General features: G+C 31.3%; 4 protein-coding genes across 5 annotated transcripts in view; 3 read left to right on the top strand and 1 right to left on the bottom strand.

The window, feature by feature from the left end:
- Positions 1–24188, bottom strand: part of Ip6k (Inositol hexakisphosphate kinase) — a 129350-nt gene that overhangs the window by 51838 nt on the left and 53324 nt on the right. The window lies entirely within an intron of this gene.
- Positions 320–2510, top strand: LOC139107580 (uncharacterized). The gene is made up of 3 exons (XM_070665288.1): positions 320–792; positions 1509–1838; positions 2044–2510. Exons 1-3 carry the CDS (start codon positions 775–777, stop codon positions 2398–2400), a joined length of 705 nt encoding a protein of 234 aa, XP_070521389.1. The 5' UTR covers positions 320–774; the 3' UTR covers positions 2401–2510.
- On the top strand, positions 3144–4312 carry LOC139107585 (uncharacterized). Its single transcript, XM_070665294.1, has 2 exons — positions 3144–3647; positions 3824–4312. Exons 1-2 carry the CDS (start codon positions 3483–3485, stop codon positions 4001–4003), a joined length of 345 nt encoding a protein of 114 aa, XP_070521395.1. The 5' UTR covers positions 3144–3482; the 3' UTR covers positions 4004–4312.
- Positions 4907–16634, top strand: LOC139107576 (glycerol kinase 5). The gene is made up of 13 exons (XM_070665281.1): positions 4907–5656; positions 6638–6731; positions 7453–7552; positions 7895–8054; positions 8255–8369; positions 8545–8738; positions 8867–8993; positions 9088–9192; positions 9380–9474; positions 9601–9764; positions 9844–9977; positions 10177–10338; positions 16554–16634. Exons 1-12 carry the CDS (start codon positions 5561–5563, stop codon positions 10317–10319), a joined length of 1527 nt encoding a protein of 508 aa, XP_070521382.1. The 5' UTR covers positions 4907–5560; the 3' UTR covers positions 10320–10338; positions 16554–16634.

The raw sequence follows: 24188 nt of genomic DNA, 5'->3' as shown, positions 1-24188 counted from the left end.
AGCACGTGTGAGTCGTAAGAACAAATGTTTAGCGATCAATGAATAGGTGTTTAACACCAGCGGATTTCATTGTAACTTATCAAGAACGGAAATACTAAAAATCTTACATTAAGAACAGAAATAGTTCCGGTTTCCGTATTATCACAAAATGTCAAACTAAATTATTATTACTTTATTTATTCATTATTATTATCATCATTCTGTATATTACAGTACAGTCATTTAATAACTTTTGTTACAAAAAAAAATTAAACTAAGTAGAATATACATATTTAATATTTAATAATTTAATTATTATTGTTTTATTATTAATATTATGTTGTGTGTGCCTTTTATAAAATAATCAGAGTATATTCTAAAACTATTACCTCGTAGAAATAAAAACCGTAACTTTATCCCCTTTTTCATTCTCTTAGCTTTTTTCTGTTTAATATTAAAAACTTTCACCCATATCCATATTAAATTGCAAAAAGAACGTCATGAATTTTCAAGTTTCTTCACCTGTTCGTGATTCGTTTACAAAGGTGACTCACGGCAGTCTCGTGGTGGTGGAATTTTTACCAGGAATAAGACTGCTCTCGCTCTAAACCAATCTGCATATCGCAGACCTCTGTATGAGACTAACTTAATTGCGTTCAAGCTCGCAGATGGCTTAGGTATATAACCGATGCGCGGTCGATCTTTCCCCTCAAACGCTCTTCAACAGTCGGAGTAAGAACTGGGAAAAGAATTGCAATCAGGATATTCGAGACAGGAAGAGAGGAGACCGCCACGATGAGATTGATATTAACAGTGAGGAAAAAAGATAAAATTTATTTGATAATTAATTTAATGTTTTAAATTTTTGATGTATTTTTTTTATTAATCAGTGATTAAATTATTTTAGTTTTAAATATCATCAATTTTAATTGCCATAGCAGTTATCTCCTTGTTACAAAATTTAATAAATTATTTCATTGAATGATTAACCGTAATTTCCTTCTATTGAAACTGAATTTCAATTTCTCTTTGCTTGCATAAAATTTGAAAGTGGTTTTTTTTATTCGTTTTAATTAATGACAATAAAAAACATTATATTGAAATATTTTAAAGTCAGAAAATATTATTACGTAGAAGTCTTAAAATTTAATAAAATTCCAGCGCATTATCTTCAGCAGATACGGAAACATAGTGCAAATAAAAAATTGTACGTTAAAGCTCGTGAAGCTATTTTCCGTGAGCTCGTGGAAGTGACATTTTTTATTCCAATTGTGTAAATGGCATTGGAGTTATTCGCTTTCAGGAAACACGTAATCTTCCGCGTTTTTATTAAGGCATGATTAAAGCTATCATACCGCAAAGGATAACATTTCGTCACGTAGCGAAGATTATTCCAACTTCGAGAAAATTTAAAAAATTAATAGCTATTTTAATTTGACCCAAAGACAAAAATTAATTGTCAGAGTTATTATTATAATTTTGCAGATAATTAAAAACTAATTATATAAATATTATTCTCTATTTTTTAGCTCTTCTTATTGCCCGTCTCTCTGAGTTTGAGCAGTGCGCGAACTCAAAAACATACAAATGTAGCCTTAGATTCTACTGTTGAATCTATTGATCAATCATCAGATTATACGCAATTGCACAAATCTTCAAGTGACGAGAAGTACAACATGAAACAATTAGAGATCCGTAATCGAATTGGATTGAACGGTAAAGTGCATTTCGATGAGGAGAATGAACCAGGCATTCGCGCATATGGTCTACCGAAAAAACATCTTAAAGATAACGGTATTATCGAGAGATTGCATCTTGTAGAAGATCGCATTGGTGACACTTCAAAAAGTGGTCGATTGGTAAATATTATCTTTAATTAATATAATATACTTGCAGAAATGTAATTTAAATTTCTTTAATCCTATTTTTAATTTAACCTTAGTATATTTAAAATTTAGATTTATACAAAATGTAAAACATGCATTATATTAAAAAAAAATATATATAAAATAATATATATGTATGTAATAATTCAATCAAAACGTCGCGTTATCACTTTTGCAGGTGGAAGCGTATGGGATACCAAAGAAGAACAAAGTGGAGACTAACGGCTTTATAGAAAGATTGCCATTGTCGTGCATAAATTGTCAACCTGCTAAACTAGGTTTTGAAAACGAAGGTGTTAGAATAAGAAGATTTGTTCGTACGGGATCCGAGCATTTCGAGAACGAGGTTGAAAAGAAGGTTGCTACAGAGGCGGAAGATATGGAGGCACAAGATGCCAAGGTTTTCAGACCGCTCTTCGTCTACAGACAGCAAGTAGCTGCGAGGGAAAGACGAAAGCATGCAAAGAACGTAGGACATAGGAATCATCGACATGCAACGCATCAACCTTACTATCATCGACGAGTGATCTATTGATCGTATTAACAAGAATGTGAATATTGATATATTCTTTACTTACAAAATTAATTATCTAAGTTAATTAATTAATTATTAAATTTAATAAATTCTCATAAATATGTAAAGAATGTTCTAAAAAGATCTTTCTCTTTTATTTTTATAAATATAATTTTTTCATGTTTTATAAGTTTAATTTCGCAAATAAGTATACCAAATAGACGTTTTATATTATATTAGAACAAATCATGCGCGCGCTATTTTTTAATATAATTTTATTTCTATTTACCAAAAGAAAACCAATCTAAAAAATGTTTTACTAAATTAAAAAAAAAATTAAATATACTAAAAAATATATTATTATTATAAAGCTCGGTTAGCCGAGTACCTATGATATTAGTCTAGTGTCCGGAGGAGCGCGGTTAATTTAATTTTTTTTTTTTTTTTTTCCTTACAAGTTTATCTATCCTTGGACAAAATGCAATTAAAGATAAATGTATAAATGTGTTGATAAAAATCGATTATTAAAATTGGAATAGTGTAAAACTGTACATTCGAATGTTTAACCTTAATGACGAGTGGTGACAAGATGACAGCGGTGTATCGAATAAATTATAAATCGCACATGTTGTAATTTTCGTTGTCTAACACACTCGATAATATTTGTCTAATTTCCAAATCTATAATACATAAAAATTAATCGTGCTATTTTAAAAAGATTACGATGTAAAATGCCAAATAACTACGTTTAATATTTTGGAACTTATTTATACCAGTATTTTATACCAGATTGCAACACTCATTTGTGATAATTCAGTGAACAAACGCGTTGAGCAAAAAAACATGTTACATAAAAGATAATTTAAAACATGTTAAATTAAAAAATCACGTAAGTAAAATATTTCTCGGCTAATTAATTATGTATTAATTTTTTAATACTTTTATTTATACAAAGCATAAAAAAAATTAATGTAATATATTTTTATTAAATATTTTATTATTATTATATTTTTATTATTAAGTGTTAGAAACTTAAACGCTAAGAATTTATTTCATATACATTTAAAACACAATTAACTTCTATATTTTACCTGTGTATCAGTATGTATAGAAAAATGTGGACTGTATTTGACCTAACCAAAATTGTTTCCGTAATTGTCATAAATGTATTGGACTCATTATTATTTCTAATGTTATTGCCATTCATCATTTGGGAATGGATTTCCAAAAGACCATATATAATAAACTTTGTGAAAATAATTATTGAAGTAAGATTTGATTCAACTATTATTTCATATAACAGATATTAGACAAATAAAATATTTAACGTATATAATTTTTTATTTTAAGAATCTTTCTCATATTGCTACTGTCTATATTATTTCTATCTGTATTGTAAAACGTACATATTTTCTAACTTAACTTTTAACTAATGCTTTTACAGGTTACGTTAGAGCTGATTATGTGGATTATCTTTGCTGGGGTATCCATATTTGTGACCGTAATTTTTACATTTGACGATATTTATTGCAATAAAGCACAAAATGGCAATAACTTAAAATATTTATACCCTTCAAATAATAAAAATAAGACTTCTTATAAAGACTCTATACATGAATTTTAAGAAAGAGAAACAATTAAATGTATAAGTAAAATGTTTTAAGCTGTTTTAATTAATTCATCTTTCATTTACACTTAATTTTCTTTTTTAACACGTACCGCTTTTTTAAATAAAAACCAAGTTGCATAAAGTGTTTAGTTGTTAGATAAATCGCTTCGCGACTGATATCTACTTATCTATTTATCTCTTTCTATAAATATAATTTATATAAAACGTTGACTTTTGTGCTAAATTGGAAAAATTGATTTATTTTAAAATCTGCGAACTTTACGTGTTTTATGATTTATACAATGTATCATCAAATACATTATTAGCTTTAGCTTTGTCTCATTATTTCTTTCCTCGTCACTAATTTTAACTTCTATTAACTCTCTTCGTAACATTCTGCCCTTTATTAACCTCTCTAATTATTCACATTTTCCATTTCGTTACACATTGTTTCTTTCTTCTTCCTTTTGCATAACTTTGAATTCTTGTTTATTCACTTATTATCAATCTTTACCAATTTTAACTAGTTACGTCAATAAACAGCATGCATACTAACACGCATAGTATTATCTCGCATATAACACAGTCTTATCACAAAATTCTCGTGCTGAATAATAAGTGACTATTAAGTAATTAAAAGTGATAAATTAAAATGATCATAGCACAGTGACTGTTATTTTTAAAACGTAACGACTGGCTTTATAAAATACATACAAGTTTTGGTTCTCCTTGAAATTTAATTTGTACATGTCTAGTGTGTTATGTTCAAATCTATAAGATTTTGCTACTTCGATAGAAAATATTGGAAACAAAAATTGTATCGAAATGTATCAAGTGTGTAATAAAATGATAAATGTGCTTTCAAAATTTCAAATTGAATAGCGGAGCATTGGTAACTCAATTTAAAACTAATATTGTATTCGTGAAATAAAATTTCCATGAAATATTTTCAAAATCTTAAAATATTCTTCGTGATAACATACTTTTTCTAACGACGCATTGATCTACTAGCGATTACTACGAGTAATGTGAGCGTAGTATCACGCAACGTGACCTTTGGCAGTGCAATTTATTAATTATATTTGCGCGACGGAAAAGAAGATTTTTTTAACAGTGTGTTTCAGCCATAATTGACAAGAAGTTGACCAGACACGGTGTAGTTGCTACGATAATCTGCTACGTGCCCCACTCGCTTCGCGTTGCCAGCGGAAAACGAGTCGGGCGAGCATCGCTTCGTTATTTGAAGCGGCATGTAGTCCCGATAAAACGTTCTACCAAGGCATACGTATAAACGTGATTGTGTCACTGTAGACAAGCGTGCTTTAATGCATTTCGATTCGAGCTGGTCGCTGATTATTGGGTTTCTTTTTCATTGCGCGTTTAAAATTCTCCTTCTTGTACAATTCTATGCAACACTCAAGGTAAAAGCTACATAGCTAACATTAATCGATACCAGTCGGTACTAGGCGTCGCGATTGAATAGTTAAAGTTGAGTGCGAATGCGGGAACACGTGAATAAGTTCGGCGTAGAATTTTTAAGCTCTACCGAAAATTTCACAAAAGAGCAACGCGATGAAATACATTGGGGCACTCGATGTTGGTACCACCACGGTACGTTTTCACATTTTGAACGAGAAGGCGGACACGGTAGCGTCTTCGATGGAGAAGGTTTGTTACAATTAATTAATAGTTGTACAACGAGTGGAATTGACATAAATTAATTGAAGTGGCACACAATTTTCGAGAGACTAAGAAAGATAAGATAAGAGATATTATTTTTAGAAGAAATCCGCAACGATGCGATAAGTTTTTTAAATCTTATAAAATTGTATCTCGCTAAATAAATAATAATAAAATTTATTTCCTTTTAGAAACGTTAAACGAAAACTATTTCTATAATTCTAAGTAACACGTGCTCGTCATTTATCTTTAAGATATCAGAACACGATAACACTGCGTGCTAAAGATCAATAGGTGCCATGAAAAATTCATGTGTATAGCCGAAAAAATAGTACATACTTATTTTTTAGAAGAAACCAATTGTGTTTTTTTTTTTTTTTTAGAAATGTAAAAAAGAAATATGTGTATACTGTTCAATAATATGAAAGTAACAGAAGTAAAGTAAAGCTAGAATAGCTCAAGGTTCTAGAATTTATGCAATCATTACTACAGTGTAAAGGTTACTCTTTAGATCTGCGAAGATTAATAACATCAGATATAAGATGACTGTACTAGAATACTACGACGACTGTACTTGTTTATGAATTCAAAGCATCGACTTCCATCCAACAATCAGAAAATTGTTGAGACTGAGAATAAAATATTTTCTATTTATACACGTTGAATTTCTTTTATAATGATTTTAATTAATATAATAATTGCATTTTAAAAGCAGATCCAGAGAGTTCGAAACTTGCTTTATTCCTTCTTCTTTCAAAATATCTTATTCGCAACACTGCAACAATATAATAATATTTCTAATTCAATAAATTACAAATAAAAATATGTAATTAAAAATCTTGTTAATATTTACTTCCAAGCAAAATTAATAAAAACGAATGTTGCGAACTAGATTTTCAAAGTTATTAAACTAAGTTAGCGATTAAACCAAGAATAAATAAAGATAAAATAAAACTTATTTCAATTTAGGTACATTTAATTTATCCAGAGTTTGGGTTTGTGGAGATAGATCCCGACGATCTATGGCGGATTATAGTGAAAGTAATCAAGGACACGTTGGATCGTAAGTTTATTAACAGCATTATCTTTTGCAAAGAGATCATATTTAATTATTGCAACATGTAATTTTTTGGCCATCAGAACAAAAAGAAGTTATATAAATTTAGAATATATGTATATTCTATAAGTATGTACGTATACGATCTATTAAAATTTCATGACTCATAATCTAGAATGGGTAAACACAGAAAAATTTGATGGTTTCACGCATTTTCAATAGAGACATAAAGCTTCAATTTGAGTCGTGATTGATTCTAATAAGTTGTTTATTAAAAATTAAAAAAACTTATAACAAGTGACATTATTAATATTTTTTAAGTTTTAATATCTAAGTAATAGAAAAAAAATTTTTTTACTAGTATAGCTTTAGTATAGAGAATGTGATCAATATCGGTTTGAGTTGAATCTTTAGCTATCCTTCGAAAGTGTGCAAACCTCATTTCTGTATTTCGATCTGTTCTAGAGATTCATCGTAAATTGAGATGACGCCAATTGGATGCATTTAAAGTAAGAAATAATCGCTTTGCCATTCATATACACATATTTTCGTTATTTTAATTTAAAAAAATGTATTTCTATATTTTCGGGCTTTTGAACTTTGGAATTTATCGTCTACAATTACTGATTGACATTCTTAATATTTTTAATTTTATTTCCTTTTTTTTTGCAGTTTATTCATATACATATTATTAAATTAATTAAAGTCGCTTTATTTATAATTGCAGATAGTGGTATCGATCCTAAAAATATTGCCTGCATTGGAATTTCGTCGCAACGCGCTAGTTTTATTAATTGGAACATAAAAACCGGAAAATATTATCACAAGTAAGAATCCTAATTTAAAAAGAAAATGTAGAGATTTCATTGTTGCCTGCTTTTCCACGATACTAATTGGTTTTCTCATTTGATTTACTATGTGTCGCGAAACTAAACTTCAGTTTTATTTTTATTATTTTCTAAATTTTCTAAATCGAGTATTATATCAATTATTATTACAAATATTAATTAAGAAGCGAGAGTTAACTCTGAACGACGCTTCGTGCGAAGCGCGTGTTTTGCAATTAACGTCTAAAATTACCATAAAAAAAAAAAAACACGACAGTTGAGTAATAAATTCCAACGTAATATTCCAACGTAAACGAAATGTCACATTTACAACTGTTTCAGATTTATAACATGGAAAGATCAACGAGCAGCTGCCTTAGTCGAAGAATGGAATCAATCGATAACCATGAAAGGTTTAAGAATAGGCGCAGGTCTCTTGTACACCATTACGAGAAAAAAACGATTTCTGGCTGGCAAAGAATTGAAATTTATGAACGAGCAGGTTGAAATAATTTCTTAAATAATTCTTTATCTTAATAGTTCTTAATCTCGGTGATATTATCACATTATAGATTGTTATATTTTATCAATTGCATATTGATATAATCATAGCAAAATTTATAAGTTTTATCAAACCTTTCCGACAATAATTAAGTCCCAAATATCAATAAAAAAAAAAAATAATTTTATATAAATTCGCAGATTTCTTTAAAATTAATATGGGCACTCGAAAATATACCCGGTCTTCGAGAAGCTGCACACAATGGAGAAGTAGCGTTTGGATGTGTGGATTGTTGGCTCTTATATAAATTAACAGGTAAAACAATATTTTATATTTCGCTTTTAAACTTATCGTAATACCTATCGCTTCTCCTTATTTTAGAATTAGCGTATCAATAATTTTAAAAAGCTTAAAACTTTTCCAATAATATTATTTTCGAATTTACGTACGTCTGCCATATTACAGATGGCTTATAATTATTTTATCGCAGGAAGACACGTAACAGACGCTTCAAGTGCCTCAGCTACTGGTATATTTGATCCGTTTACAATGGAATGGGCCAACTGGGCGTTAAGTATTTTAAAACTACCACGTAATATATTTCCTGAAGTAATTGATACAGCAGGCAACTTCGGAGTTACGTTCGAAAATATATTTGGGGCTGAAATTCCAATTTATTGCTCAGTAAGTAATTTTAATCTAATCGACTATTATAGTTAATTTTAATTGCGTATGCCAAGTATAAAGTTGTATAAGTCAATTTCCAAGTCAAGAGGTTTCTTTCTTTAATCTTAATATCTTGTTAAAATCAGATGGCGGATCAAGCAGCATCTTTATTTGGTTCAGGATGCTTTAAACCCGGGGATCTCAAGATTACTATGGGAACGGGGACTTTCGTGAATGTTAACACGGGTCAAGAGCCGCATGCATCCGTTGCTGGTAATTTTCTAAATTTATATTATATTTCACGGACCAATATACGCATTTACTAATTAAAAAAAAAATAAAACAAAATTTTAACAATTATTTATAGGACTTTATCCAGTAGTCGGTTGGCGAATCGGAAAAGAAATAGTATATATCGCAGAAGGATCTTCAAGTGACACTGGTATATTAATCGAATGGGCTAAATCAATAGGTATAATTTATTACTTTCAAATTATGCTACTAAATGCATTAATATAAATATCTACTTCGTATATAAAATAATGTGTACATGTAAATTTAAAAGTAAAAAATTGTACTTTGCAACGATATTTTATTTTTCTAAAAGAGAAATTCTACACACGTTGTTACGTATTATATTCTGTTCTCTATTGTTATAGGAATCATAGATAATATCTCGGAAACATCCGATGTAGCAAATTCAGTCAGTAATACCGATGGGGTATATTTTGTTCCCGCATTCAGTGGTTTGCAAGTACGTTTCATTAGAATAACATATTAGAGATTAATTTGTAATGCGCGTATATAGATATAAAATAACAAATTATAACGTATTTAGAAATACGTATGTATTAAATTATATTATTATTTTTTATTTCAGGCGCCTATAAACGATTATAAAGCTGCAACTGGTTTCTTCGGATTAAAACCCACTACGAGAAAGGAACATATTGTTCGATCTCTATTAGAAAGTCTCATTTTCAGGATACATCTACTATATGATTGTTTATGCAAAGAAACTTCGTTTACGTATAGAAATATAAAGTAAGAAAAATCATGTAAAATATCGAATAGTGATATTATTAAAATTATATTAATTTATACACACGCATTATTTTCTTAGGGTTGATGGCGGAGTTACCAAAAATGATTTTGTTATGCAACTGTTAGCTGATTCAACGGGATTGCAAGTAGACCGCCCAGTATCTATTGAAATGTCTATCTTAGGGGTGGCTTTCTTGGCTGGTTTACAATGTAGTACGAAGAATTTTATTTTTTATAATTTGTGTTCATATTTTATATTTCGTGATTGACAAATCATATTCTTTCTTAATCAGAATGTCTCCGAATGTGCACGAAATAAAATCTCCAATGCGCGCCAATTCCTTTTGACGTGCTTAAAGCACTCGCTTATTAATTTTTTATCGATCAAATTTAATGCATTGCTTAATTTTAGGAATATGGAAAAACAGAGAAGAACTGTTGAAACTTCGTCAAACAAATAGGATATTTGAACCAAATAAAGAATCACAGTTATCTTATCAATACGCCTTGCATCAATGGAAACGCGCAGTAGAACGTTTTAAATGTTGGTACTGACAATAACTTTATAATAATGTAATAATTTTTTTTATGGTTATGTGTATATTAGAAATTGTTAATGAGAATAAATTTGGTACGAAAACTGGAAAACCAATAAAACCGGTGATTGTGTTAAATTGCGGAGTCCTGCCATAAAAACGTGCATTTAAGAATCCGGTCGGGTTTTAAATATGAGCAAATATTATTTAGTAATAAATATTATAATATATTATAATATGCACACCGAAGATCAGATATGGCGTTTTCTACGGCGACAGCGGCTACCGTACGTAATCTTAAAAACGGTAAAGACAGAGGATGAGAGAACGGAGAGAAATCAGTCATCGGCAATCCGGCCGGCGCGGTACATACATGCGGCACATGTGAAATTATTTATTGTTGAAAAAGTCAATCATTTATTTCATTACCGTGATATTTCGTGCTATGGTTAAATTAAAAAATATGATTAAAAAAATTAATTTCCTCTGTTCCCACGCGGTTACAACATGTAATTCAGCAAAAGGGGTACTCTACAAAATATTAAATTTTTATTTTTTTTTAGTTTGTAAGCTCTTTTTTTATAGTTTGTAAGTTATTCTATCTGCTGTCCGAATAATTTTGTGAGGTACAAACTTGTCGTTTTGCGGTATTTGCGTTATTATTTAAATAATAAAAAATAATAACAATTAAATTTTTGTATTAATTTTATCTATACAGTGCTACGTAATAAAATATAACATAATTTTTTTATTCCGCGTCCGCGTATTAAAAATATAGTAATTAAAAGGTCAAAATACATTGGTGTCCGAATAAATATGTGAGTGACTGTACATATTTCGAATTCAATTTTGGAGAAGGTTGGAAAATGTAAATTTCGCTTCATCTCGTTTGTTTCATAACTAACTGTAATGGAGTCAGCATAATCAACATAACAACAGACAGGAAGTTTTTCTTACGGACACATCTGGACTTTACGTCTCTCTTGTTTTACGGTCGTATTATACACAGTCTTTTATGGTTTTAGAAGATTTGCTGGTTGTTTCCAACTACGAGCATGTATCGAGCGCGAGATATTCTCGACGTTCATTGAAATGTCTACTCCTGGTCTCCCGCATGTTCCACATTCCGCAAAATGATGCATACCTCGCATTCACAACATTGATCCAACCACTATGCTTTCAAGTATGCTATGATAATACATCATCTTTTTATTTTCTTTTTTCTTCTTCTTTTTTTCTTTTTTTTTTCTGTGTCCCGAGTATTATAATTACTAGTTGCGAACAGTGTCATAATTACGAATATAGTAAAAAAACTTTGAAAAATATGTAAAAGAAAAAAGAAAAAAGAAATATATGTGTATGTATTATATAACAAAAGAAACAAGAAAGAAAACAAGACTAGTATTTTTTTTTTTTTACAAAACGTACTTAGTTTAAAATTAAGAAAAAAATCTTAAGTACAATTGCATTTTTATTCTATAGAATAAAAGTCTTGTTTTCTTTCTTGTTTCTTTTGTTATACAATACATACACATATATTTTTATCAATGACGTTCTTTTTTAAATGGTAAAAATAATCATATTTTTTAATTTAACCATAGCACGAAATATCACGGTAATGAAATAAATGATTGACTTTTTCAACAATAAATAATTTCTCTTTGTATTCGTTTTAATTGTTGCAATGCTTATGACTATAACGTTGTATTAATTATACTATTTATTACGTTATCATTTATTTGACTGTATCGATGTTATTAAATTTGAGATTGGTACGGTAACGGAAATTGTGTCCTCGATCGTTGTGGCTTTACAATAACTGCCTTAATAAATAATATCGTAACCATCCAATCATATTGGCAATTATTATTACATTAAAACAATTATTGATGCAGCGATCGCTGTACCATGAAAATCTGTTTAGTAACCGTCATAGCAATTATGATGACGCATTAATTATGATAATAATTGACATCGTCAATCACGTTGTTTCAAGTTCAAAACAACCCATCTAATCAAATTATACAAGTAAAAATACAAAAAATAATTTTTCTTTAAAAAAAAAAAAAACCTTTATTATAGTTTTCCACATCACCTACGAGGTACTGTTATTAATGCGTTTTTTTAAAGTGGTTTCCCCAGTAGGCCTATACGCATCAATAATAGTACCTCGTAGGTGATGTAGAAAACTATTATAATTGATATTAAATATATCCCTTACCCCAGTCTATTTCTTAGATAACAAAACGCTCCTGAGAAACAGCGTCGCGCGCGCGGTTTGACGACTCGGCCGGCCGATCGTCAAGTGTAGTGAGGAAAGGAGGCGGTGTCTCTGGAATCGGGCCGAAATGTGCAACTAATTCCGAGCACTGATTTATATGTATATATAAAAAAAAACTGTAATTTGTGCAATATACGAATAATGTATACATTATTCGTATATTGCACAAATTACAATTTTTTTTTTACAAAAATAATTCATTAATTTGTAAATATTTTCCATTATTCGATTGTATAAAAATTGAGCATTTAGATGTTCTTGAAAAATTACGTTAATCGGAATCTCATGAGATCTCTGGAGACGTAAAAGTTCGCACAGAAATATCGTATTAAATTAAAATTCTTTTCCTCAGTAATGACGTCTTTTCATCTAAATATCGAAGCACGCGCGTAAACGTGCCAATAAAAAGAAGGTCATAAAACGAGAGATCGTAAAAATATTTTCTCATTTATCCACGTGAAAATGCCTTTGTTAGAGGATACGCGCATTAACCAAGCACGAGAATTGAAACTTCAATAACGACGCACTGAGCTTTACCAGTGAAAAATATTAAGCTGTCGACATGGTGATAAAATCGACACATATTTTTGTATAAATGTGAAAAGCTTGTAGGAAATATAATTTATAAGTGATAAATAATATACATATATTACAAACACCGTTGGGCACCAATCACATGTACATACATACGTAATATTTCAATGTTCATTTAAGATAAATAAATTGAAATAAAGCTTGAATATTTCAAATTAATTAATTTTCTTAAATATTGTTAAATGGAATATATTTTGACATTTGAGAATATACAGGGTGTCCCACCCCATATTGACAAACTCTCCGAGTTAGATAGGTCTCGTGGGCACAAATCAATAAGTTCATTGCAGTTTTGCAAAATTCACGATAGTTATTGAGAAAAAAATTAATTTGTCTAGCGCAAAAGCGACAAAAAAGCTACGCGTGAGTGAGCGCGACAGACGACGGCGCCATTCGTCTGTCGCGCTCACTCGCCCGCAGCTTGTCGCTCTTAAGTTACATATTTTAATTATTTTCACAATTACGATTGAGAAATGTATAAAATAAAATAGAACTTATTGACTTGTATCCACGAGACCTATCTAACTCGGAGAGTTTGTCAAGATGAGATGGGACACCCTGTATAATAGAATTTGCTGTTATGTAACTCGGTTTCTCTGGTGCTAAGAAACTAGCATTGCTATCGACATAGAAGCGATAACCAATCTCCGTATTAGAAATTGTATATTTGCCTGTAGTATTGTGTGAAAGACAATATTATCCGAGTAACGTTTCGGTAGTGTTTTAGAAACGCAGCCAATTTATCCGTCACGAAATTGGCGCGAATTTCATTTCGCTATGAATAATACCGGATAATAGTGTTTCCATATCGGTGCGAATGACAATACCAGAGTATCCGCGGTATAATATGGAAGCATGATATCCGCATTGGTAATAATGAAGTTTACGTAGCGAGAATTTCCCAGAGAATATCTACGATCAGTTCCTCAACGTAACAACATTTACTGTTCGCGCCGATAGATTTCTGTTGAAGCTAAGGGTCGAATCTTCTGTGCTAATTGGAGGCAAAGTCACGTGAGAACTTGCACCGTTGTGAAACTAATCCGCGAAGCAAAGCTAGTTTAACTTGACGTTTTGGTGAATTTACTGAAGAGGATGAATGAAGGATTTCAGCATCTGTTGCAATGCCCGGGGCGTGTTCATTGTAAATTTGGTTAATGATTTTGAGCGGGTTTTATGATAGTTAAACGAAAGTTTGCTGATCGCATAGCGATATGACACAGCAAACACTGTTCAAGAAAAGTATAACAATGATCAGAACATCTTGCCTGATGATGATGATAATATTTTACCATTAAAAATAAAATAGACATTTCTTATTGATTTTTAATTAAAATGTAAAGGAAGCATGTGGTTAGGCCCGTAAATAAAATGTAATGAACACTGTATATAAGTATTCATTCACTGATGTCTTAAATTTCATAATTTTTATTATAAAAATTAAAAAATTAATAAATGAATTAATTATGAAAATTAAGACATCAGTAAATGAATATTTATATACAGTGTTCATTACATTTCTTAATGAAATTTAAGACATCAGTAAATGAATACTCATATACAGTGTTCATTACATTTTATTTACGGGCCTAACCACATGCTTCCTTTACATTTTAATTAAAAATCAATAAGAAATTTCTAACAGTGTAGAAAAGCTTTTAATTAATAATTGTATCAAAAAAGAAAAGAATTTTGATAACTATAATGCAAATAAAGTACGAAGAGATATTTTTATCGATATTAATGACGAGATAAAGTCTTCGAGAAATCTCTTTTTAATCTGATGTTGTAATTGGGATTCGTATAATTGGTAAACGGACGTGATGAGATCATTTCATATATCACGGAAAGTTTCGTGTATGTTACGAAGTTTAAGGTCCGTTACAGCTGAAACTTTGAACATTTGCAAACAGAGATTACAATGACATGCTGCATGGAGTGTTCAAAGCTCGTTCTAGAACTTCCACGGTTCAATATGTCTAGATTAGAGAAAGTGGACTGTTTGTTAAAGTACAATTTGAATATCATTAAGAAGTTTGAAAAAGAATAGATAAAAGATTATACAATCAATTCATACCGATTATTATAATTATGATTTTTATTGAAATCATTTAAATTAATTAAAGATATTAGTTAAATTAATAATTTTTTAATTTAAGTGGCTTTTACAATTTTGACGAGAGGAATATTCGAAAAGAATCCAGGGTACGTCTTATAATGCGCAATATTAATAAAAGAAAAAGAATTGTTTGCAAAAGATTTACGATTGAAAGGAATAATTTGTCAAATGCGCTGTTATGCGACGTGACATTCTTTTAAGAGCTTTTAGCTTGGTTGTTTTATCTTTTTTTTTGTGTTTGCGTTTGATTTAGAAGATACAAATAGTTGCTATGCAGCCGCTTTCGCGCGTCGATTCAATTTTCACGACATTCTTTCTCACGAGCGAGGTATGAAACCCTTTGTTTCCTCTTTGCTTCCGCACGGTAGAATGTATTTGCAGAGAGGGTTTGCTTCTTCTGTTATACAAAGCTATGCCTTTAAATTCTTGTAGCCAGCGTCATCGAGCGTTACATTCTTCACGTTAAAAGAACAAGTACCGAAAGTGAAATTTGTTAATAATCGTAATAAGCTGTTACAACCGCAGCATTAATAAAATTTTTAACGCGATTAAACTTTAAATAAAGGTTTTTTTCTCGCAAATAATTCCGAGTAAATAAAACGTAGATAAACTCATTGCACCGAGTTCTCACTTACACATTGTTTTAATGCGTTACCAGGTACGTACGGTCGAACTGCATACAACGAAGTGATTAAACGCGCGTGCTAGAGTACATTAATCAACCGCGCATCATATTGTATCCGAGATGAAAATAACATTTCGCTTTTACGCCGTTCTTCTTTCCGACGCGGACACAGAACGTCCGTAGCCGGCGGAAATACGCCGGGAATCAACTCTCAGTTGAGTAGTAATCAAGTTGGCTGGATTAATATTGTCGGATCAAGAGTTAAGAGAAGCGCACTTCAGACGGGGTTGAAACACGTCGAGAGTTTAATCGGTGATTAAAACAAGCCAGAGCGCGCCGCTGCGCGCCACGGCCAGGCGCTGTCCGATTGCGTTCCGCGCGGAGGCTATTCGAATATGCGAAATCTATAGAATTACCGACCTAATTTTCCGAGCGTGCGAGTCCGAGCTCGGAGTTTACCACATTTCGACAGATCCGACGATTAGATAATCTCATAGAGGTATTTCGATTATTTCATTTGGCGGTATGACCAATCAATATCGAATCGCGCTCGCTTCATTGCCGCAGAAAACCGATATGCTCCAAGTAGCATATGTGCAGGATGCTCAATCGAATTCGGTAACTTCCCTTAGGCCAGTGCTCGGAATTAGTTGCACATTTCGGCCCGATTCCAGAGACACCGCCTCCTTTCTCTACTACACTTGACAATCGGCCGGCCGAGTCGTCAAACCGCGCGCGCGAAGCTATTTCTCAGGAGCGTTGTTATCTAAGAAATAGACGTCAAGTGTAGTGAGGAAAGAAGGCGGTGTCTCTGGAATCGGGCCGAAATGTGCAATTAATTCCGAGCACTGCCATAGAGTTAAGTAACCGACTCTCGTTTTACAAAAAAAAAGAAAAAGTAAAACAGAAAGAAACTACCGCTGAAGCCCACGTTTAACTGTAATATTATTGGCTCGTACAATGTAACACGATCCTGTATTGTATTTAAAGCCGCGGAATTCTAATTGAAATATTAATCGATTAAGTTCTATACATATATACAGGGTGTCCCACCCCATATTGACAAACTCTCCGAGTTAGATAGGTCTCGTGGGCACAAATCAATAAGTTCATTGCAGTTTTGCAAAATTCACGATAGTTATTGAGAAAAAAATTAATTTGTCTAGCGCAAAAGCGACAAAGAAGCTACGCGTGAGTGAGCGCGACAGACGACGGTACCATTCGTCTGTCGCGCTCACTCGCCCGCAGCTTCCTTGTCGCTCTTAAGTTACACATTTTAATTATTTTCACAATTACGGTTGAGAAATGTATAAAATAAAATAGAACTTATTGACTTGTATCCACGAGACCTATCTAACTCGGAGAGTTTGTCAAGATGGGATGGGAGACCCTGTATATACGATACTCGAATCCCAATTAGTTAATGAAATATTTTAAATGTTTGTCACAAATATTATTTGCTTAATAAAAATTCTTTGCAAAAACTACGCGATGAATATTTTTCTAAATACATTAACATTGCAGAAATCACAATATTTAAACACTGACGGGCATCGTTTAGTTTTACATAAAAAAGAACTATGCGTACATATTGACAATGTAAAAAAACACATTTCTATATTAAAAAAAACTTTTTGAATATACATTTACATGCTTTTATACAAGGATACAAAATATAAGTGCCAGATGCTTTAAACGCTTTCAACGATGAAAGATGGAAAAGGTTGCAACGTCAAGTTGAAAAACAACTGACGCGAACGGATCGTCTTGCACCCGATAAGATTGACAGGAAAAATTCCAGAGAAAATATGGAAATAGAGGAAATGTGCACTATGAATCAATGTAACTTCAAAAGTTTATTTCAGAACTGTTATAATTAAAAAAAAAAAAAAAGAAATATTGGCCAATTTTTTTTTTTTACGCAAGTTAATGCATCGTTTTAAAAAATTATAATAAAAACAATACGTATTAATTTATTTCTAATTTTTAAAAAATAATAATTTATATTTTGAGTTACGTTTTTCATATTATTATTAATGTTTTTCATCTTTCTTATTAATCAAATGTCACTGTATTAATGTAAAGCTATATAAATAAAATTGTTAGCGAAATTATTACAGAATAACAACCGGATTCTCAATGTGATGTTATCTCGTAATACTTAAAGGATTATTCGTATTATCCGTGTATAATTAGCGTTACAAGTGTTTGAGTTGAAGCCTTATTATTAACTAGGGTATCAAATACATGCTGAGATATTCCTACTTTGGTGGAATTGGACGGTTTCAGCGAATAACCGTGTAGCGGGTTTCATGGAAAATCAATAGATGTAATTAAATCCTGCAGTAGTGTTGAAAGGTTTATTAAATATGATTTTACTGATCAAAAAATTAAATATCTTATTTAAACCTCATTTCTCTCAATAAACATAGTAACGATGTTTAAAAGAAAAAAAAATGCTGCACATATAAAAGAGAAAGAGAAAGAAATTTCTCTGAATAATAATTAATCACGAAATAATTAAAATATTTTATATTGTATTTTAATAAATAATAATGCATAAATAAACGTGCTCCAATAAAAAAAAAAAAAATTGCTACTCTACTTTTAAAAAAATAATCAGCTGCTTTACATTAATAATAAATAGCAAAGTCAGCTTATAAATTATTTTAGGCATAACTCAAGAATTCAAGATGAGATAAAAGGATCCTGCAAAAGTACAGCATGACACTTTTCTGACGAACTGAGAGGAAAGTCTGCGCTCGTAACATAGTCTTTGAAGTGTTCGTGCTCTGATGCTCACCATATAACAAACGGTGCAAAGGGCGTAACGTTGCATTTTATAAGGATATAAAAGCGTCCTGACATCGCAGCAGAGACAGAAAAATAGAAAACGAAATTTAACAGGTCATACGTACTGTGTATCAAAGTATTCAAACGTATCTCTGTTGGTTTTAAATACACGGGCCATTAAAAAACTTCAAGTTGCGATACAAAAAAGTTCACAAGAACTATCCGAGTGGAAATTCATCTCGCTATTCTAATTTTGCAGCTAGTGGTTAAATCGCTCCGATTAAATATATTCCTTAGTGACCAGTCGTTACTACTGTAGTATAAAATTTTAAAATATAATATGTGTAATTAAAAGTGTAATTAAAAAAAAAAAGAAAAAAATCTGTCTAGTATTTGTCTAGCCACTGTCCAGCGCAAGCCATGTATGTAACGAGACAATTATTACTGCAATTACATTTTTAATGTTTCCGTACAAAAAGATTAAATTCTTTGCGTATCAAATTTTACAAATGACAATCGATTTGTTAAAGTCGATAATACAATTATAAAGAAGTATGTATACAGGGTGTCTCAGCCCATGTGTAAAATCCTATACAGATAGGTAGGTCTTAGGGAGATAAATAAAAAAAGTTCTTTAACGTTTTGAAAAATTCTCAATACTTATTAAAAAAAAAATTAATTTGTCTAGCGCAAGAGGACAAGGAAGCTATAGGTGAGTGAGCGCGATAGGCGACGGCGCCAATCGCCTGTCGCGCTCACTTGCCCGCAGCTTCCTTGTCGCTCTTGCGCTAAACAAATTAATTTTTTTCTCAATAACAATTGAGATTTTTATAAAATGTTACAGAACTTTTTTATTTATCTCCCTAAGACCTACCTATCTGTATAGGATTTTACACATGAGCTGAGACACCCTGTATACATATGAAATTATAATAGATAAATATATGAGTTTTATAAAAGCATTTATTAAAAACACGGTACTAAGCGTTAGCCTGTGATCGTATATGTAGACCTATCATGGACTGTGTGGACATTGGTTACGTAAAAATTTAAAGATTTTTACTTTTGCCTACATCACACATTTCGCGAATTGAAGTGAAACGTCATGCAAGCGATTTCGTAAAACACACAATTGCCAAAGACATTCGCTGCATTTGACTGCATGGCAGCAGCCTTCTACGCTTTCATAAAATACTCTACTTTTATATACCAATTTTACACTATACTCGAACATAAATGTGAAAACTGTCTACATCGCAGTTTTTTGTATTTCACATTTAAATATTGCTTCTAAAGAAAAAAAATGAATATATAAATTTCACTATAAATGTGAAGTAATCTATAAATATACTTTTTTTAGTAAACTATTTTCTACTTCCGTACAAAAAATTTTTTATAACTTATTTATTTCGAAACATAGAATTTATTTCGACATAAAGTGTAAAATTAATTTTGCCATTATAAAAAAGAATGCAAATTAATTTATCCATTCATCCTCGTCACGTCGTAAGTTTCAATATAGTAATGCAGGAATTAGTTTCAAAATTATATGCAATTTGAATTAACATTGAATAGAAAAATTAAGTTATTTGTAATTTAAGCAGGCCAACGTTAAAACGTACGCTTTTTATTTAATTTTTCCTTATTCCAAAATGTGAAGTTTAACAAAATCTTTAAAAAGCTCTAAGTAAAGTATCGATTATTTGCAAAGCACTTGAGAAGCGAGATAAAAATATACAAAGGATACTACCAGGTAGATACCGCGAAAGAAGAAGGATAAAATTGGGTCAGAAAAACGTTATATAAAACAGGCTTTCGTCGCCAAACAAAATGGAAATTTGATATGCCGTGACATGATACGTCTTATTAAACATATCGAAGTATGGAAAAAACTCCAAGTGTACTTTTACATTTCTTTTTACTGAATCTAAAATTTGCTCTTTTTCGGCTATTTAATTAAAATTGCATTTGCATATTTATGCATCTAAATTGTTAATAGGACAAGCAACTATTATTATAGATAAAAGACAAATTAAAAAAATTAAACGCACGAGTTAGATAGTAAGAAAACTGACTCCCAGGATGAAGTCTATAGATAGTATAGATGATAAACTGGAGATTACGTTACACAATGATACGCTTCTGCAATTAATAATGCAACGCTAACACGCGTGCCAATTCGTTTCCTATGATCGGTATCTATCGATCTCAAGTTGCTCATTACCTCTCGTGAGTATCGATGCAATAACATGAGCGCACAGAGGAAACCATAATTGACGTTCCACATTAACTTACGCCGAGATAAGGGTGATGCATCCTGATTAAATGGATCCGCATAAACAAACTCTGTAAATGCTGCGTTTCTAGCGACCACCACAAATAAACGGAAATAAATAGACGACGACCAGCGCGACGGGTAAACTTATATTTCGTGTTTTGTCCGAGAACTATCACAATTTTCATTTATTATATTCGTAATTAAATTGTTTCCCATCGACTGGAAAATATAACGTGAGCTAAATAATACTATACGAATACATTTATAGCCGCGTGCGTCATATGTGCTTTACAAAGCATTTAACGTTAATAATTATTTAAACTTTAGCAAACGCATTTCGAGATTGTAAAATAGACTCTGCGCTATCTCCTAAGCCGTTTCGAGAACTGCACTATATGTATGTAGATATGTGTACATACATAATGAATATACGTGTGCATTTATATACGTTTGCAAGTGGACATGTTTCTTCAAGAAGTGTGTTAGAATATAAACTACGCTTTCACGACCGCGAGAGAACAAATACTCGCAATAATTGTTTTCGTATCACGATGACTTTCGAGAGTTGAAACGAAACGACTGCAATGAAATAGACTGCGCTGTCCATCGAAATAACATATGTATATACGTAAACCTCATGTATAATTAACCGTTTGAAAATTGAAGTCAACTATAGCGATGTAAAACATACACTATAAAATATAACGTATACATAGAGCAGTAAATAACAAAAAAGGCTCGATTTAAATGTTAGCGTCATTGCAAGAAATAAAACGGTGCGATAACAAAATTAATTTAACACCGTCAACCAAAATATCGAAGCCTTTACTCGTTTTTCAAACAACTTGAGCGTTTTTATTATTTCAGTAGCCGAAAATAAGCGTTCCTTTTAAAAAAAAAAAATAAATAAAATACGTATTTTTAATGGATAATAATAACATTTACGTCGATTGTAAATTTTCTTGGTATTAAATATTTGCAAAATTTCTGCGTGAAAAACTAATATTAAATACGTTATTGTTAATACGCAATTTGGGTTTTTATTATCAATACAATACGTTTAATAAAAAAAAAAAAAAAAAAACCCTACGTGCGCAGAGATAATATACCTACATATAATTATATTTAATATGCAAAGCTCAGCTTTTGTGCTTGGAAAGGTAGACACAATTTGGGTAAAATTTACTATTATTGAAATTTATTATTAATACGACCTGCCGGTTGATACCTTGAAACGATCTGAAACTACCAAACGGGCTTAAAGGAGATAGCATGAAGATGTAGTTGATCACTTACTTAATCGTCATACGAGAAATCATCCTTACTATAGGGCATTTAATCAATAGGGCGTACACTCTAGGCTCTTAATACATAGGACGCTCTCCAATTTGTATTCAAGCAGAATCGTTTGGAAATTAAGATATGAGAAAGTCATTACGTTCCCCATTGTCGAAAGGAAATGGCAATTAAATGGGTTCAACCCAATATTTCGTTCCTGTTAGATCAGCCGAAGAGAGTAACGACGCGGCCATCAAATTTCTATGTTCCATAAAATCTATAGGAAATCGTGTAACAACGGAACACGTGAGAAAAAAAAGTCAATATGTTGGCGTTTACGAGCAGTCGAGCAAGCTTTTAATGACGTATATTGTAACAAATATGGCCAACGAACATGATCACTAATTACGTTATTCTTTACATACGCTGAGAGGTTTAAAAATTTCAAATTCTTTCCACCATGGTATTTTCTATACTATTCCTGCTATAATTCAATACACCAGAGGTGGAGAAAGCGCGAAATGTGAAATAAAAAGGAAAAGAATTTAATTTCCAAGCAGGATAAAATATTTGAAATAAATACGGCATCGCTCATAATAAATTAATTCTGTACTGAAACCGACGTGATACAAAATGCTATAAATTTTTATTTTAATTTTATGTAAATTATATTATAACTAACGCATTCATTAAGATATATTAAAAATCGGGAGTTTATTCGAAGCTTTACCATTCCTATATTTCAAATGTTTGCTATTCCTTCTTAAAATCCCAAAAGGAATATAAAAACAAAAGAAAAGGAGGAAAGCGCAATAAGAATCTAGACTGAGCGGATTATATTACCCTAAGGTAAAGGACACGCCCTAGCAGTAAACTTTTCCTTCAACCAAAGTGTCTCGGCGATACGTCGTACTGGCTCTTCAGGCTATGTTGTATCTCCAAATTGATTGATTGATCGCATTTACTTTTGACTCGCGACAAAACGTTTTAAAATTTCTACGACATGGTATTTTTATTTACAGAGACTCGGACAAGTATTGCCTATCGTTAAATTATCATTGTTACTTTCATGCAAATTAATTTCTCGAAATTCAACACCGGTTTCGTGGCGCGGAATTCATAGATTATTCAATTAATTCATGCGCTTGCTGCAAATTCTAATATAAGATATCGTTCAACATTTAATAAGTATATTTTGTTAAAAACCATTTTTACTTATGTCCTTTTTTTATAATTACCAACAATCGCAATATGTAATATTTTAGTTATATTAATTACCTTTTGTTAATTGACTCGCAGCTTTCAGTAATAAAAAAATTTTTGACACTGTAAATCGTCTCACTTGGTATTTTTCACGTTTTCGTTATTGACTTTGATTCATTTTATCGCGTTCTAAACATTTGCACGTCGAGTGCAATTGACATTTACCAGCGCCATTAATTCTCTCGTTCGCAATTCGATGATGTTGATACTATTCGCTATTGCGTGCGTTTCCTCGAGACTAATCGTATTGATTTCGATACGAGCGATATAATGAAACAAGCGACTTTTTCTGAGTGCTATCGGTTAACACCTTTCTCTCTAATACGCATGATCGATAGATATAGTAATTAAAGAGGGGACTTAAATTAAGCGTTGCGGGTGAAAATCGTAATTACAGACGTCTCTATCAAAGCCCGAAGATCTGTCGTACGTTGAAATAAAAGACGCAATACCAATCGAGCCAGATTGATGTCTTTGATTAGCACCGCCATTCTAGAAAGTCATTAGCGACCTTAGTGACATCGTTAGTTTCTTTTATGTGATTTGAGAATCGATCGATCGAGACGAATTGGACTCTAAAGAACAAGTTATGCGAATTATATTTTTAAAAAAATACGAACTGCGTGTAAAAAGAATTATCAAAAGTATAATAATAAA

The sequence above is a fragment of the Cardiocondyla obscurior genome, linkage group LG13 (assembly GCF_019399895.1).
Source record: "Cardiocondyla obscurior isolate alpha-2009 linkage group LG13, Cobs3.1, whole genome shotgun sequence".
Taxonomy (NCBI): Eukaryota; Metazoa; Arthropoda; class Insecta; order Hymenoptera; family Formicidae; genus Cardiocondyla; species Cardiocondyla obscurior.
Note: the sequence above shows the minus strand (reverse complement) of the source record. Positions and strands in the feature narration are given on the sequence as shown.